The sequence below is a fragment of the Microtus ochrogaster genome, chromosome 6 (genome assembly GCF_000317375.1).
Source record: "Microtus ochrogaster isolate Prairie Vole_2 chromosome 6, MicOch1.0, whole genome shotgun sequence".
NCBI classification, from domain to species: Eukaryota; Metazoa; Chordata; class Mammalia; order Rodentia; family Cricetidae; genus Microtus; species Microtus ochrogaster.
Window position 1 is genome coordinate 22,712,997 of NC_022013.1, and position 15,891 is coordinate 22,728,887.

General features: G+C 46.8%; 1 protein-coding gene across 1 annotated transcript in view; it reads left to right on the top strand.

Moving 5' to 3' along the window:
• Lemd1 (LEM domain containing 1) overlaps positions 1-15,891 on the top strand; it is a 58,315-nt gene that overhangs the window by 26,490 nt on the left and 15,934 nt on the right. Inside the window, exons 2-4 of the mRNA XM_026779999.1 lie at positions 5,859-5,976; positions 6,579-6,701; positions 9,937-10,007. Of these exons, the coding sequence (XP_026635800.1) occupies positions 5,895-5,976; positions 6,579-6,701; positions 9,937-10,007 (276 nt within the window). The 5' untranslated portion in view covers positions 5,859-5,894. The remainder of the gene's footprint in view (positions 1-5,858; positions 5,977-6,578; positions 6,702-9,936; positions 10,008-15,891) is intronic.

Consider the following 15,891-nt stretch of genomic DNA (forward strand, 5'->3'; position numbering starts at 1 on the left):
TAGCATTTTGGTTCCTGTCCTGAAACTAGCTCTTGTAGACCAGGCTGGCCTCGAACTCACAGAGATCTGCCTGCCTCTGCCTCCTGTGTGCTGGGATTAAAGGCATGTGCCACCACTGCCCGGCCTGCACATGCTTTCTTAAAAGCACATTTGCTGTTGTGTTTATGCAGTGGCCTTTAAGTGACTTTTTCTTTTGTTTCACATGTATTTGTTGGGATTTGCCCCTCTCCCCATATCTCTTAGTGAAACATCCCCTCCTGGCCTTCACCATTCTGGTTCGCCATGTTTTTATTTCTTTTCCCTGGTCCAGGTAGCTCCCTGGGAGCAGAGACTCCACCTTACTTCCCATCTCACCTTCTACACCATCATGCCAGGTGCTTAGGCTGCCTGTGGGCAGGAGTGTGTCACCATAGAGGCCCCTGCCACCACACAGTCCCTCCAGCAGTTTCCTGGTCTGATCCAAGGTGAAGTTCTGTGGCATCAACCCCTCCTCCCACACTCCTCTACCCAGCTGACGGGGCTCCAAGACTATTCAATAATTTTAATATCAGCCTAAGAAAGATTAATTAGGAAGGCAAATTTTTAAAAGGTGCCATTAATCCCAGAGACAAACAAGAGAGACTGTGGATTATCTGTGTCACTGCAGCCTTCAGGTAGGGTGTAGACTCGTGCAGATTTACTTTTGAGGAGTAGGCCTGTCTGAACGCACTGAGTGTACTCCCTCCTGAGACAAGGGACAGGAAGAAGTGGAGCCTCTCTGAGGGAGCAGAAGGGACGTCCGTGCGGGTGTCCTTTCCGGGCTGCTGTGTAGCCCCTCAGGTAGCTTCTAGACTTTTTCAGCCGCACACCCTTCACTCTTTCTCACCCTGTTTAATCTACCCAGGACGTCAGAGCACATCCCACTTAGAAACTTCTAAATGTGCCTGGAGAAAGGCCAAGCCCCTCAATGTAGCCCACAAGAACCCCGCAGTTGGGCCCCACACGGTCTGACTGGTTTTCCTTCTTACTCAGGCTCTCGTGGCTGTCGCCCAAGCTCCTGTGACAAAGCAGAGTTTCTGGAAGTCTCAGGCTGAATGACACTTTGGGAGCTTTCCTGTTGACATTTACCTTCTTCTCTTTTAATGATCTGTATTCTTCTTCTCCTAACAGAGATGCCGAGCTCTTCAATGGTACTCTTGAATTTCATTTATTTATTTATTTTTGTCTCCTTTCCCCTTCTTTGACTTAAGCCAAGCATCACGCCGGCTCTGCTACCAGAGACGATCGATAACTTGAGAGAAATTCATCAGTTCTAGCTTTCCAAGGTGATGACAGTGGGCTTTGCTCACTGAGACCCAAGCTCCCCCAGCCTCCACAGAGGAGTGATGGATCCAGCTAGGAATACCTGAGGGGCTGCTGTAACCCATTCCCCTGGCTGCGGCTCTGCAGCAGGTGGCTTCAGGGGACAGAGCTGAGATGGTGAATGACTCAACCTGAGACTGACAGCTGCTGCTCTCTGCCTCGGCTGATTTTCCCTTTTGCAAACGGTTATTGGCAATTGAAACTGCAAATCTACTTGCTGCTCCCCTACGTAAATTACATTTACATTTAAATTGTGTATTCTTCCCAAGGAGGAGGGGAGTAAATAAGCGGCAGATTAGGCTTGAGGAGAGGAAATTGTGCCCCATATCAAATCTGAGACTGAAGTGACATCTGGCTTTTACTATTTCCATTATTTTGGTTTAATAACAGCATGTGGCATTAAGGGAGGAGAAAATTGGATCTACATTTTAATAAAAGGAGGAAACTCAGGATTTAGATACCTTATCGAATTGAATACCTAGTCGATTGGCAATTAAACTCGACTCAAAAAATGGGATAAAATGTCGTCACAGCTATGGAGAAAATGAAAACAAAACAAGCCAGTGCCCAGAACCACACAGCTAAGACTGACAGGAAGGCTGGGCGCATTGGCACCAACTGTTTCAGGACTTCACCGGGCACGGGGATTCTCAGACGGAGCAGGGCTGACAATGGCACTGTGCATATGAATGAGGGGGAGCTTCAAGAGCATGGTCTGTCTGAAGACAAGCACACAAAACAGGGAGCTCACGCCAGAGATGTTTGGAGTCGGCTGAGTTTAACCCTATGGGTTTCCAATTCCGGGGGTCTGACCACAAACATGTCTCACAAACGTCTGTCTCCTTCCAACGGTCTCGCTGTTGAAAATGGAAGCGATTCCACCTGCTGCCCGATTTTTGTTGAAAGCAATTCTGGGCCGTGTAAACAAAATGCTTCTGCATCTTAATAAGTCAAGCCTATCGTTTATTTGCTTTCATTGAAACAAATGTGTCAATTTTCCAAGTCTTTGTCTGGTGAAGTCAGTGTTTGGATGTTGATAAACGATCACATCGTGTGTTTGGAAGCTGGGGCTCTATTCAGAACGTAGGAGTCACAGTTGCCTGGGAGCACTCACGGTCTGGGAGCACTCACGGTCTGGGAGCACTCACGGTCTGGGAGCACTCACGGTCTGGGAGCACTCAGCCTTCCTAGCCGTCCACCCCAAGATGCTCCGCTCTTTCTCAGGGCCTGGAAAAGGCTGAAGTTATTATAAGACTACAATTGAAGGGTAAAGGGGGTGGATCCTCCCAGGCAGAAACTCTGAGGCCAGGGCTCAGAAATAATTAAAATAATGGAAACCCATAGGATTTTCTGGGTGCCAAGTAACTTTATGTGTTTTAATTCACGAAGGCCTCATGCCCGTCTCATGGGGAAAGTTCCAGCTGTCATTGCCACTGCAGATAAAGGGGGACCTCAGCCATGTGCAGATGGTGAGGGATGGAGCTGGGGTTCGAGTCTAGACAGGCCGGTTCCTCTGTTTTCTTTAAACCCTTTCAGATGGCTCCCTTTTCCCTGGAGGTTAAGGACCACACTGTGTTTTCTCAGTTACATTTTGTCTTGCATAATTGTTTTGAAAACTACAGCAGTTTTGCTTGAAAGACTCCAGCTACTAGTATGACGGCTCTTTCCCTAAAATAAAGCAACAATAAGATCTACGTTTTGCAATGTAATGATATGGCTCAGCTGCCTTGCGGGGATCCAGAGAATGGAATGAGACATGAACGTGTTTTAAAGAGGTCTAAGCCATGAGACTTCGGTATGCTCAGAACATACCCTCCATCCCCAGTCTTCTTTTTTCTTTCTTCTATTAAAAAAAAAAAAGATCTATTGCATATGTATGTGTGATATGTTTGGACAGTCGCATGCCACAGTGTGGGTGTGGTGTGGAGGTTGGAGGATGGGCAATTTCCAGGTTGTCCTAGGAATGGAAGTCAAGCCATTAGGCTTAGTGGCAAGTGTCTTTACCTGTTGAGCCCTCTTGCCCGCCCTGATTCTTTTTTTTTTCTTTTTAAAGTTTATTTATGTATATATTTTTTAATGTTAAGAGTGCTCTGTCAGAGCCGGGTGGTGGTGGCGCACGCCTTTAATCCCAGCACTCGGGAGGCAGAGGCAGGCGGATCTCTGTGAGTTCGAGACCAGCGTGGTCTACAAGAGCTAGTTCCAGGACAGGCTCCAAAACCACAGAGAAACCCTGTCTCGAAAAACAAACAAACAAAAAAAAAGAGTGCTCTGTCAGCATGTACAACTGCATGCCTCAAGGGGGCAGCAAATCCCTTTACAGATGGTTGTGAGTCACCATGTGGTTGCTGGGAATTATACTCAGGACCTCTAGAAGAGCAGTGCTCTTAACTGCTGCGCCACCTCTCCAGCCCGTTTTTTGTTTGGTTTTTCAAGACAAGGTTTCTCTGTGTAGCCCTGGCTCTTTTGGAACCTACTCTGTAGACTAGGTTGACCTCGAACTCACAGAGATCCGCCTGCCTCTGCCTCCCCAGTGCTGGGATTAAAGGTGTGCATCACCACGCCTGGCTCTCATAAAAATCCTTCATGTGGACCGATATCTCTTCCACTTTCTGGTTTCCCTGTGAGTCTTTTGATGGTGGCCCGGATGCTGGCATTTGCTTGACTTCTCGTTTCTCCTCCATGTTTCTTGGCACCATTTAGTCACGTGCAGTTCCTTCCTCCTGTGCGCCGTAGTGACTGTAGCCTCTTCAGATCTTCTGCCACAGCACTCCACCTCTGAAGCTAGCCAGTGCCTCCCTCTGTTTGAACTCAGCTTAAGTCTGTCATCTAATTTCCCCATCAGTGTTGCTGGGCCGGAGGGAGGTCGCTGATGTCACACTGTCAGTATTGTGATTACCCTCATATCTAACAGGCAAGGAAGGGACAGTTGTTCCTGGCAACCCTTGGGTGAGTCTCACACAGCTTAGGTAACCGACTTGCTGCCTGACTGCATAGACTTCCCACAACCATGTGAAGGGGTGAGTGAATTCATCATCCGGTTGGGTTGCATTTGCATGTTTGTCTTCCATATGTGTGTCCCCTCTAGGCAATTGTTTAATGTCACTGAAATTGATGGGAGCTCTTTGGAAGGTTATTTTTGGGAAGCCAGGGAAACAACAGACAGCTGTTCTCTGGAACAAATGTCGCCGGATGGCTTAAGTGTGCCTCCAGTCCCAAATAAATGAATAAATAATAAAAAATAAATAAAAATCTGAGCTGTGAGCCCAGTGCCCTTTGCCTTTCTAGCGTTAGACTGATTTCTGGACACAGCCTCCCAAATGCATGGAGAAGGCAGAAACTAATGTTAACCAAGCCTGCGTTTGTGAAAAGAAGCATAGTTTGAATCACAGAATTACCCAAGCAAGCGTTCCTGAGCACTCTGTCATGGGTCACAGTTCCCTGGCTTTTTCTAGCTTGTTTACGATGGGCTTCCTAAGTGGACATTGATTGAGCATCAATAAAGGCAAAGCCGTTTCTAAAGTGGGACGCTGTCTTTCCGTACTGAGCACCGAGATTGCTTTCCCTGAAATATTAAAATCCTTGAGACCTGTGAGAAATGAGCCAATATACGAGTCCCGAATGGCAAAGCCAGAGAGAAGGCTCCTCGGATGAGTGACTCCACCCTCTCCACATCACTCCGTGGGTGATGGGGTCCGTTTGGGGAGTGGGAATCAAGAGGTAAAGGGGATATAACTAATTGACTTGAGGCTGAACAGTTTTAGACAGATCAAGACTTCACAAACCTGTTCAACTCAATCTGCGTGGAGGATTGAGCGTTGGCTTTTTCCAAATGCCAGTCCATCAGCCACAGTGTTTTCTAGTGGCTAATTAAAACAGAAAACACCATTAGGCTGACAACATAACGGCCCTTGCCTATGGCTCCACATGATGGAGGGAGAGAATCAATTTCATAAGATATCCTCTGACCTCCTGTGGTATACACTCATCTGCACAGATGCATTTGCACTTGTGCACAAAATGCATGTAAGTAGAAAATTTTGAATCCTTTAAAAACTGCGTCTCATTGTGCTCAGTGTTAAACTGCAGGAGGGAAAGCCAACCGTTGCCAGCTTGCAGTCCTTGACTGCCCTGAGCTCCCGGTAGCCTCAGGAAAAGGAGGGCACTGATAAATAACTTTCTCACTCACTGAAAACAAATCTCTCACACCTCAGTCTTATTTAATTAACGGCCTATCTTCCGGGGCGGGGCACTGGAGTCCTGAGCAGAGTTCCAGGATGAAACTATTTTCCTCATTTTACCCAGGTAAGTTTTCTTACATTAGTTGAGGGAAAACATTAGAAATCACCGATCCCTAAGAACCTCAGGTAGAGTAGAAACCTCAAGTTTTGCCTGAAGGCTGCCAATCCCAGCAGGCCTCTCAAGCAGCCGGCAGCAGCGGCGATGTGTGCCTTAGCGCCTGCGCTGTGGTATTTACTGGTAACATTATCTTAATGAATGTAATATTTTCCTGCTCCCAGGAGTCGCTGTCAGAGAGGAGGCCAGCATCTATCAGTATGGTGGATGTGCAGTGTCTGAGTGACTGTGAACTGCACATGCAACTGGAGAAGCTTGGATTTTCAGCGGGCCCAATACTGCGTATGTTTACAGTTCATGTTGGGGGGGGTAGTCGTTTGACAAACTATATCTGAAGTCTAAATCAGAAAAGTCGAAGAAGGAGGGACATATGCAGTAAGAGGCACTAAAAATACAAGGAGGAAAACAGGAAACCATATGGAGGGGAGCTGGAACAGACAGCCCCAGGTCCTTACAGACTGGGAAATACAAGGCCAGGGAGGGAAATTTTTGTTTGTATTGTTTTGTTTTTGTTTTTGTCGTTTTGTTTTGTTTCAACACTGAAAATCCAATTATTGTATTAGTCACCTTGAGTTTTTGGATGTAGCCTGTATTTTTATTATGTCTATTCTCATGGACAACCATGTCCCGCTTGTTCTCAGATGTCTTCAGTACCCGGTTACTGATAATCTGTATCAGTATGAAATGTATCTGTATAAGATGTATCCAGTACCTGTTGGTATAATGGGAGCAGTGATTTGAGTGGCTGGGGGGTCCACTTCACTGTTGAAAGTCATAATTGGGCAATAATGTCAGGTCCTCGAAGAAAGGCCTGGGTTAGAAAATAACTTTTGAACTCTGTGTATACAACACTGAACAGTTCAATTCTCCATGTTGTTTCTCAGCTTCCACCAGAAAAGCGTATGAGAAAAAGTTAGTGCAATTGTTGGTCTCGCCTCCCTGTAAACAACTTGTCATGAAGAAACCCAAAAACCTACACGGATCTGACCACAGCGATGGCAGTGAAGGTACCATGGTTGTGCTGCCAGATGGCAGCTTCCCGTTTATTAATACCCTGTCCAGCATGGCTTACACGCTGTCAGTGCCGTGCGTGCTGACCTGTGAAATAGCCGTGTGGCCTCTTTCTGCACAGAGCTTATGGAGTAAGTCCTCAGGCTGCAGAATCCGAGCAGCAATGTCTCTTTCACACAGAAGACATGGCTGGATAAGATGTTGCGGGAAGGACTGGCCAGTGTGCAGATCCTTTACCTAACTAGAGTTGGCTTATATATATGGATTCCTTAAAATTAGCTCATATATATAATGTCAGGGTTCCAGCCTCCTGTGAGGTCCTAAGATCCACTTTGTCTTAAACGCACACATTTCACTACGATTTTTTTTGGATTAGGTGATTTCATGCCCAGAAAGAAGGATGAATCTTGTACGTCTCTGAACTTCTCACGTACAAACTGCTGGCAGTAGATTTGGAGAGACTGAGTGGTTGGGAAGCTGTGGTCCCTGGAATCCCTTGCCTTGTCTTCCAGTGGCCTCGGTCCAAGTAGCGTGCTGTGCAAAGCAGCGTAAATCAGACGCCCACTGTAGTTCCTGTCCCTAGGGCTCAAAGGATGGCCTTGGGGGGTCCCCACATGTATATCTCACAAACATTTCCTTAGAGTCCCTGATGAACCCAGAGAAACAGCACCTTATGTGGTCCACCCATGACTTCTGGCTTGGATGACCAAGCCCTTTAATCCTCACAACACTTAGCCAGAGTCAGAAAGCAGAAGTGATGTGGTGGTTTGAAAAAAAAAGGTCCCCAGTGGGAGTGGCACTATTAGAGGTGTGATCTTGTTTGAGGAAGTTTGTTACTGGGAGTGGGGTTTTAGGTCTCCTGTGTTCAAGCTATGCCCAGTGACCACAGTTCATTTCCTGTTGCCTAAGGATAGACATAGAATTCTCAGATCCTTTTCCAGCACCAAGTCTGCCTGCATGCCCCATGTTCTACCATGATGATAAGGAACGAAGCTAGTCCCAGTTAAATGGTTTCCGTTATAAGAGTTGCCATGGTCATAGTGTCTCTTCACAGTGTCAAAGCACTGACTAAGACTCTGAGGAGTGTCCCTCGGAGATGAGCATATTCTGGGATGTGACGTGACAGCCAGACCACCGAGCTTCACCACCTCTCCCTGTCTAGCCACACATAGCAGGATTTCAATGCATGTTTGAGGGTTAAGAAGGCAGAACTGGCTGTGCTGGAGGTATAGCTCAATGGAGGGCACTTGCCTAGCGTGCACAAGGCCCTGAGGACCACCCAGGCTCACAAACACATGTACACACACACACACATGCACGCACACACGTACGTGCACACACACTCACACACAGTGATGGAACTGAGACTTGAACTCAGGACTGCCTCTTAAAACAGTGCTTTCTACTTCAGCCTATACTAGAGGAACATGTTGTATTTTTAGAGAATGTGTGATCGATACAAAAGGACAGTTCCCCACGCTTATTCACAGTTCAGTGATACAGGGCAAGTGCTCTCTGGGGAAAAAACCAATCTTGATATTGGATGGAAACGGAGATTTCTCCAATGGTCACAGCCAGTTCATTTGGAAAGGTAACAGGATTTAAGGATAGACCTCACTGGACAGTAGGTGGGCAGCGTACAAGCAACCGTGGGACAAGTAGCCATCTCAGGCTGGGCTCTTGTCTGTTTCCTACCCTTGGAAGGAGCTTAGGGAGCTAGTCCATCCAATCAAAGCTGCCCATGACGTTAAAGCAAAGAGCTAAGCTGTGGCCAGCTCAAGCTAGTTTGAGCCAAGGGTCCCCTTCCCTCTGCCCCTGCAGCTTCAGGACACAGCATCCATAGACATGTGTTTCTGCTGGGACTGAAGAAATGAGTTTGACTATGTTCAGCTGGGTCCACCAAATGTCAACTTCCAGGTCGGAGGTAGAGACTCTTACTTGTCTTGAGGCCCTGGCTTATCATCCACCAGTGATTGCTTCAGTCACAAAACCAGCCTGAAACTGTTTATTTAAGGTCACTTTTTTTTGGGGGGGGGGTTTTTGAGACAGGGTTTCTCTGTAGCTTTGGAGCCTGTCCTGGAGCTAGCTCTTGTAGACCACCAGTCTGGCCTCAAACTCACAGAGATCCACCTGCCTCTGCCTCCCGAGTGCTGGGATTAAAGGCGTGTGCCACCATCGCCCGGCTTAAGGTCACTTTTGTCACCAAAGCCATCAGTATGGAGGGTTTAAGCCGAGTTTTCCTGGGATTATCCTGTCTCAGCCTGGACCCAAAAGGTCACAAAAGCACCTGCTGGGGTGAGGGGTGGGCCTGGGGAGGAGAGCAATGGCAGGGAGCTCGTTAGGTCACACAAACAACCAGTGATTAAATTGTTCTCCTTTTCGTTCATTGTTGGAACAACGGGTGGGCTCAGCTTTAATTGTCCAACTTCGTTTTCTGAGGGGGGCATGTGGGAGATAGGTTTTTAGTAGATAGCCCAAGGTCTAGAATTTGCTATATAGACCAGGATGGTCTTGGACTTGCAGTGATCCTCCTGCCTCAGCCTCACTAGTGATGGAATCATACCTGGCCACTTCTTAAATTTCTATTATCTCACTTGAAGTGCCCATGTTAGCCTGATGTGGTGGAGCAGGTCAGTAATCCCATCCGCTGGGAAACTAAGACAGGGGGCCTCGGCTGGGAGGTGGAGCCTGGAATAAACAGTGAAATCCTGCATCAAAACAGCGGAAGAAAAATAAAATGCCTCTACGAATAGCGAGACTGAATGCAACCAACACTGCATCCTCCTCACACCCCAAAGTGTCACTCTGGGAGGCCTGCTGCTGCTGACTGTCCCCTGTACTCAGAAAGCCACTGACTCGCCCTCTTCAGGGTGCTGTTCCAGACAGGAGGTGGAAAGCCCTTCCTATCCTGACATTCAGGCACACACAGCTCACAGCTGGTTTGCAGGGACAATGCTAGACAGAAAACCACCGCCCGGAGAACAGCCTGCTAGCTTATGTCTCTCAGAGGCTTGCAAACATGACAGCCAGCCGCGTCCCCCAGGAGGCCTGAGCATGTTTCCCTCGGCTCCTGCAGCTCCGGAGGAAAGCTCTTTTCTCCATAAAGGACACTGTGAATTCGCTTCCACTGGTGAAAGCACCCCATGGCTGAGGAAAAAAAAAACTACTTAGTGTTTATTTCTTCTGCTATCTTGTATGTTCTCATAGCCTGTTTTCCTTTTGCTTCCCCAGATCCAGCGGTAAATATCGTTTTGAAAGGAAATTTCAATTTCTCGAAAGACAAAGGCAAGGAATGCAAAAATGTATGTGCAATTCTAATGCATGAATACTTCTACATATATGTGAAGTATGTACAAATCTAATGCATGAATACTTCTACACATATGTAAAGTATATGTAATTCTAATGCATGAATACTTCTACACGTATGTAAAGCATGTACAATTCTAATGCACGAATACTTCTACACATATATTAAACATAGAATTTGCATTTTTATATATATAGAGAAGCTCACTGTATTTTGTTAGAGTCCGTAAGTCCTAGTCTAAAGCTGATCTTTTAATGAAAAAATTCTGCCTTTCAAAATGTTTTTTTAAATATTTATTTATTTATTTGTTATGTATACAATATTCTGTCTGTGTATGTGCCTGCAGGCCAGAAGAGGGCACCAGACCTCATTACAGATGGTTGTGAGCCACCATGTGGTTGCTGGAAATTGAACTCAGGACCTTTGGAAGAGCAGGCAATGCTCTTAACCTCTGAGCCATCTCTCCAGCCCCCTCAAAATGGTTTTTATGTTAGCCAAGAACCCAGTATCAATGCTCCTTTTGCCCCCTAGTGAAAGAACCACCATGGGCTCTGCCAGCCTCACGCTTCACCTGCGCCCTTCCCGTACTGAACTCAGTTCTAGGCCCCCTGTGAACCCAGGATAGATGTGATCTCTAGTCTCCTCCCCCACCACAGAGACCGGAGGCTAAGCATGTGGACCTGGCTGTCTTAGGTGCCCTGCCCACTGCTTATTTGTGGCATACTTTGGGGAAACCAGTCAGCTGCATCCAATGACTCTGCCTGCCAGGTGGTTGTCAGGAGAAAGCAGACCTGGGCCATTAGCACCCAGCACAGCATAGAACTGTGCTCAATGAGGAATCCTCACCCTGGCTTCTTTTGCTGCCCTCTGTCTCTTACTATTTTGGTACCTCTGCTTTTTTACTTCTCAGCTTTGCCACTCCGAGGTTTTTCATCCTGACTATTGTCTTTTTGTTTTTTTTTTTTTTTTAAGATTTATTTATTTATTATGCATACAATGTTCTGCTGGCATGTACAGGCCAGAAGGGGGCAGCAGATCTCATTACAGATGGTTGTGAGCCACCATGTGGGTGCTGAGAGTTGAACTCAGGACCTCTGAAAGAACAGCCACTGCTCTTAACCTCTGAGCCATCTCTTCAGCCCCCTGACTATTGTGTTGCTCTCTTTTGCTTGAGGCCTCTAGCTTCACCCTCTCCTATTTTTATGGGGTCCCTTGTCACCTCCTCCTGTGATAACTCCTCCAAGACCCTCCTCAGGCTCTGGCCTGTGTCAGGTTGGTTGATCCGGTCTCTAAACCTCCCTCCTTCCTGCGTCTGCTTGACAAATGATCCCCTCACAATCAGGAGTGTTTGGCAGGTGGGAGGGATGTGTTCATACCTTGTGACATGGCCATTCCCCTGTGGCTGCACAGGATAGACGTGAGGAGCAAACACATTCACACTCCCATCCAGTCTCACAGGAGGCCTCTGGTTAACCTTGCCATCCCTGTCCGGGCTTAAGGTCCCAGATCTCTATGGAATGTCCTTTTCTCATAGCTTCTTATATATAGCAGTTTCCAAATTCTAGAGATTTGAATCTTGTTTTTAAAAGAATGTATTACAGGCAGGGCCAGGTGATTTCTACCTTTAATCTCAGTACTCAGGAGGCTGAAGCCGGAGGATGGTGAGCTCCTTGCTTGTCTGGGCTACACAACAAGACCCCATCTCAAAAAAAAAAAAAAAAAAAAAAAAAAACCCAACCAACCAACCAGCCAGCCAGCCACCTAGCCAGCCAACCTAGAAAAACCTGGGGCTGCACATGAAACTCAGAAGTGAACACTGACTAGCATATACCAGTCCTGGGATTCATCCCTGACCTCCACCATGTGGGAACCCCTCTTCCTCTGCTCATTGCTCTCCATCTCCACCTGTATTGTTACTGTTTTATTTGAACAATTGTGAAATCTCCCGAAGTGGTTTCTGGTCCTGACTCCCCCCCCAACCCCCACCCCCGTCCCAGTGTAGATCTACCATCAACCCATCAACCATTGGAGGCTTAGTAACACCACTCACTTGCTCTGCCCACCCTACCCCCGACACTTGGGTACTTCCTGTAGCTTTTTATCCCTGTCACCTAGTGGATGCACCTGGTGTATTTCCTGCCGCATCTCCTGAGCCTCTTGCCAGCTGGTCCTTGTGCCTGGAGTTCTTTTCATTCTTCTCATGCCCTGCTCTTTCTCTCCCCTGTTAAGATCCTGCGGTTTGGGGAGAAGTTTCAAAGGCCGCTTGCTCGTGTGAATCCCTTTGAAATGACACTTCACCCCCTTCATTAGCTGAGCCATCACAGGGCCCTGCACCTGACAGGAGCCTGGAGTGTGCTCACTAAGCCTATCACACAGTTTTAGCAACACACAGGCTAGCTGCAATTGGATTCTGGTATTTAAACTACCTTCAGAATTTAAATAAATGAAAAAGAAACCCCAGGTAAATGCCACTAGAGCGGCGGGCCTCCCATTCAGAAACAGTTCAGATTTGATGAAGCGATTCTGAGCAAGCATGGCCTTTTCTGAAAGGATTTTTTTAAAACGTCTAAATGGCTCACTAAAGGAATCCTTTCTATTCACCAAACCCCAGTTCCTCAGAAAACCCTTTTGTCTAGATCTTACGAAGATGCTTGCAGCAGAAAAAGCAGCCTTCTTACTTAAAACACCTAAGAGTGGAGGGAGCAGCTTTACATAAGCGCGAGACAAAGCTGCCTCGATATCTTCAGCTGGCAATCGAATGAAACGAGAGTTGGTGATGGCACGGGGTATTTTAATGTGAAGGATTTATATAAGCCATTTTGATTCTTCAAAAGACCCCCACGACGTCTGTTCCACTTTCGATCTGGAAGTAAATGTAAATAAGCATTGGGTTTCCTCACACAGGTGATGGGAAGTGTGTTCATATAGACCCTTGTTAGCGCTCTTTGGAGCTGTAGTCCGCACCAGATAATCTTGTTGGTGCCTAAGAAGGGAGGCTTACGTTTGTTCAGAACACTCTTCTGTCATTTTAGTAGGTCCCTGGTGGAGGACAGTCATCTTGTGGCTTGGACTATGACAGCTGCAACACCCTACTTAACAGAGTGAACGTGTGTCTTGTCAAACCACTTATGTAGCCTGCAGATTTGGTCATTAAGACCACTCAGAAAGCCCAATGAGGGCTGGGGTGCAGTTCATGGTAAAGAACATGCTCAGCGAAGAAGACAAGCCAGCCAGGCCCTCAGGCAGAAGTTGGTAGCGCTTTCTTCAGCTAGGGACTGGACATGGCTCGTCTTTCCAGTGTTGGGTTGAGAGCCGGGTTTGCATGTATAACTCAGGCTCCCTGCCTCCTCCTTCAGAGGAATTTTACAGCTGACTGTAACAGAGCTAACAGCCTCCACTGGCAGCTTGTATAGAGTGGAAATTGAGTATGGTGCCTGTGTGATTTATCACCCCAAATAGGATGAGGAAAGAATGGGGGCTACTAGTCAGGGAGACTGGAACAGCAAGAGTAAGGCAGGACTGTCTTGGTCAGAAAAGAACATGTGGTCATCGGGGGTCAGTACTGCATTGGAAGGAAGTATTTGTCTGTGTACACCTCCCCTTGAGAGGGATGCTATAGCCAAAAGTCAGAATGTAGCTGGCAGGCTGGTAGAGGGTTTTTCTCTGTCTCTGTCTCTGTCTCTGAGAGAGAGAGAGAGAGAGCGAGAGAGAGAGAGCTATGTTGCCCACTTAGAGGTTTCTTTGTTTCTGCCCAGAGATATAACCTGCTCTTTGTGGCCAGAACCCCAGTGTGTCTGCTATTCAGCCTGGGTGGTTTCACCTTTTCTACACATTCTACCCCAGGCTTCTCCCTCGCACCCCATGCCTAGGAATCAGCTTTTCCAGTGAGTCTTCCTTAACCCTTTGTCCAACAGCTTTCTCTCGATGTTGTGTAATGTTGCAGGTAGAAAGCTCCATCTTTGCTCTGAGCTCAATTCCAGGCATATGAAGAGGGACTTCCTGATTCCTACTGGCCTCTTTGGAGGAAACCTTGGTCCTACACTGAGGTAGCTGGTCGGTCTCTCTCTCCTTTCTTATTCCATGCCTGATGTCTTGTCCCTTAGACATCACAACTTTGGGACATGGGGCTTAGGTCATATTGAGTGGGCGGCAGTTCAGAAGATAGCACTTCTACCCAGGAGCAGCCTATCAGCCGAGTGCTACTTCTAGGCACAGGATGCTGTCTTAAATCTGCTTGAAGAAGAACATGGGTGCAGATAGAGGTGTAGTTTCTATTCTAAAGAAACCTTTCTGTTTTTGAGACAGGATCTCACTATACAGCCCTGGTGGGGCTGAAATTAGCAGTGTGGATTAGGCTGGCCTTGAACTCAAAGAGATCCACTCGCCTTTGCCTCCTGAGTGCAGGGATTAAAGGTGTATGCCACCATGCCCAACTTTTGCAAAGCTTTAAATGTGTTCCAGATACAAAAAGACATATCAAAAAAATATGGATGCTTGAGACAGTCTTGCCAGGGTTCAATCCCAGCTCTGCCTCTCACCGGCTAAGACCCCACCCTTGTTTGTGAGTTCACCACCTGTAAGTAGGCTAATAATGATTTCTGCCTTGTAGTGAGTTGTGAAGGTGGAGTTCAAGCATATAAATCAGACTGGGGATGCAGCTTGGAGCAGAGTAGTTATGCCGTCTAATAAAAGATACTTAGCTACAAATGAGGGCTATTGTTTTTGTTAGCAGGATTGTTCTATAAAAAGCCCGCTATTTAATTAGCTGCAATACACAGTAACACAGTGAAAAAAATAAGGTAATGGAAATAAGATCCTCAGTGCTGAGCTCAGAATGCTTCAGAATATGACTTATCAGAGTGCCTGGAGAAATATTTATATAAGTAAATGCTCAGGCATAATTAAAAACTGCTTTCTGTATGCAATGGAGACGGGCCGAACTTTTAAAGTCTAGTGTGCATGAGCAAGGCATGGTGGCACACACCTGTGCACCTACTACTCAGGAGGCTGGAGTCAGAAGCGCTCCAAGTTCAAGACCAGCCTGAGCTATGTAATGAGACACTGGCTGAATGAATGAATGAATGAATGAATCAGCCAAAAAAGCTTACGTGCCCCCTGGTGTTGAGAACTCCTCCTCCTTAATCTTATATCTATGTCCTTTTCTATTTCCTTGAATATTTTGTTTGTTTGTTTTTTCAAGACAGGGTTTCACGGTAGCTAAGAAGGAGCCAGTCCTGGAACTTGTTCTGTAGACCAGGCTGGCCTTGAACTCACAGAGATCTGCCTACCTCTGCCGCCCAAATGCTGGAATTAAAGGCGCCTACCACCACCAGCTGGCTCTTTGAACATTTAAAATATTAAGTTACTTTGCAATAATTTTACAGCTACAGAGTGACAAGAGTTGTATAAAGAACTTTGTATTCTTTTACCAGACTCGGTAGTATACCATGTATCAGTTTTGCTGTGTAGGGGACTGTGTCTCTGAAAAACCTGTAGACAAGAAGCCTCCAGCCCTTGGGCATGCACTCTGCTGACCTCGAAGGAGCCACATTGTAACACTCCAGAGATCCACCCAGGGCCAACCCCACCTCCAATGCACCCACCCTGCCAGCTTTAGCTATTGTCTCAACAGCATCCTTTTGCTTTCTGGTCTACCGTCATTCCAGGAAGACTTCTCACATCTGGGTGTCTAGACCCTGCAATGTCCTTCATCCTGGCACAGCAATGCTTCAGTCTCCCCCTGTAATTCACACCCTGGCCAGTTTTAGAGATCCGTGCTTTCATTCTGTTGAGTTAGTATACTCTACTTTAATTACAAACTATTCCTGACACCGTGTGTGTGTGTGTGTGTGTGTGTGTGTGTGTGTGTGTGTGTG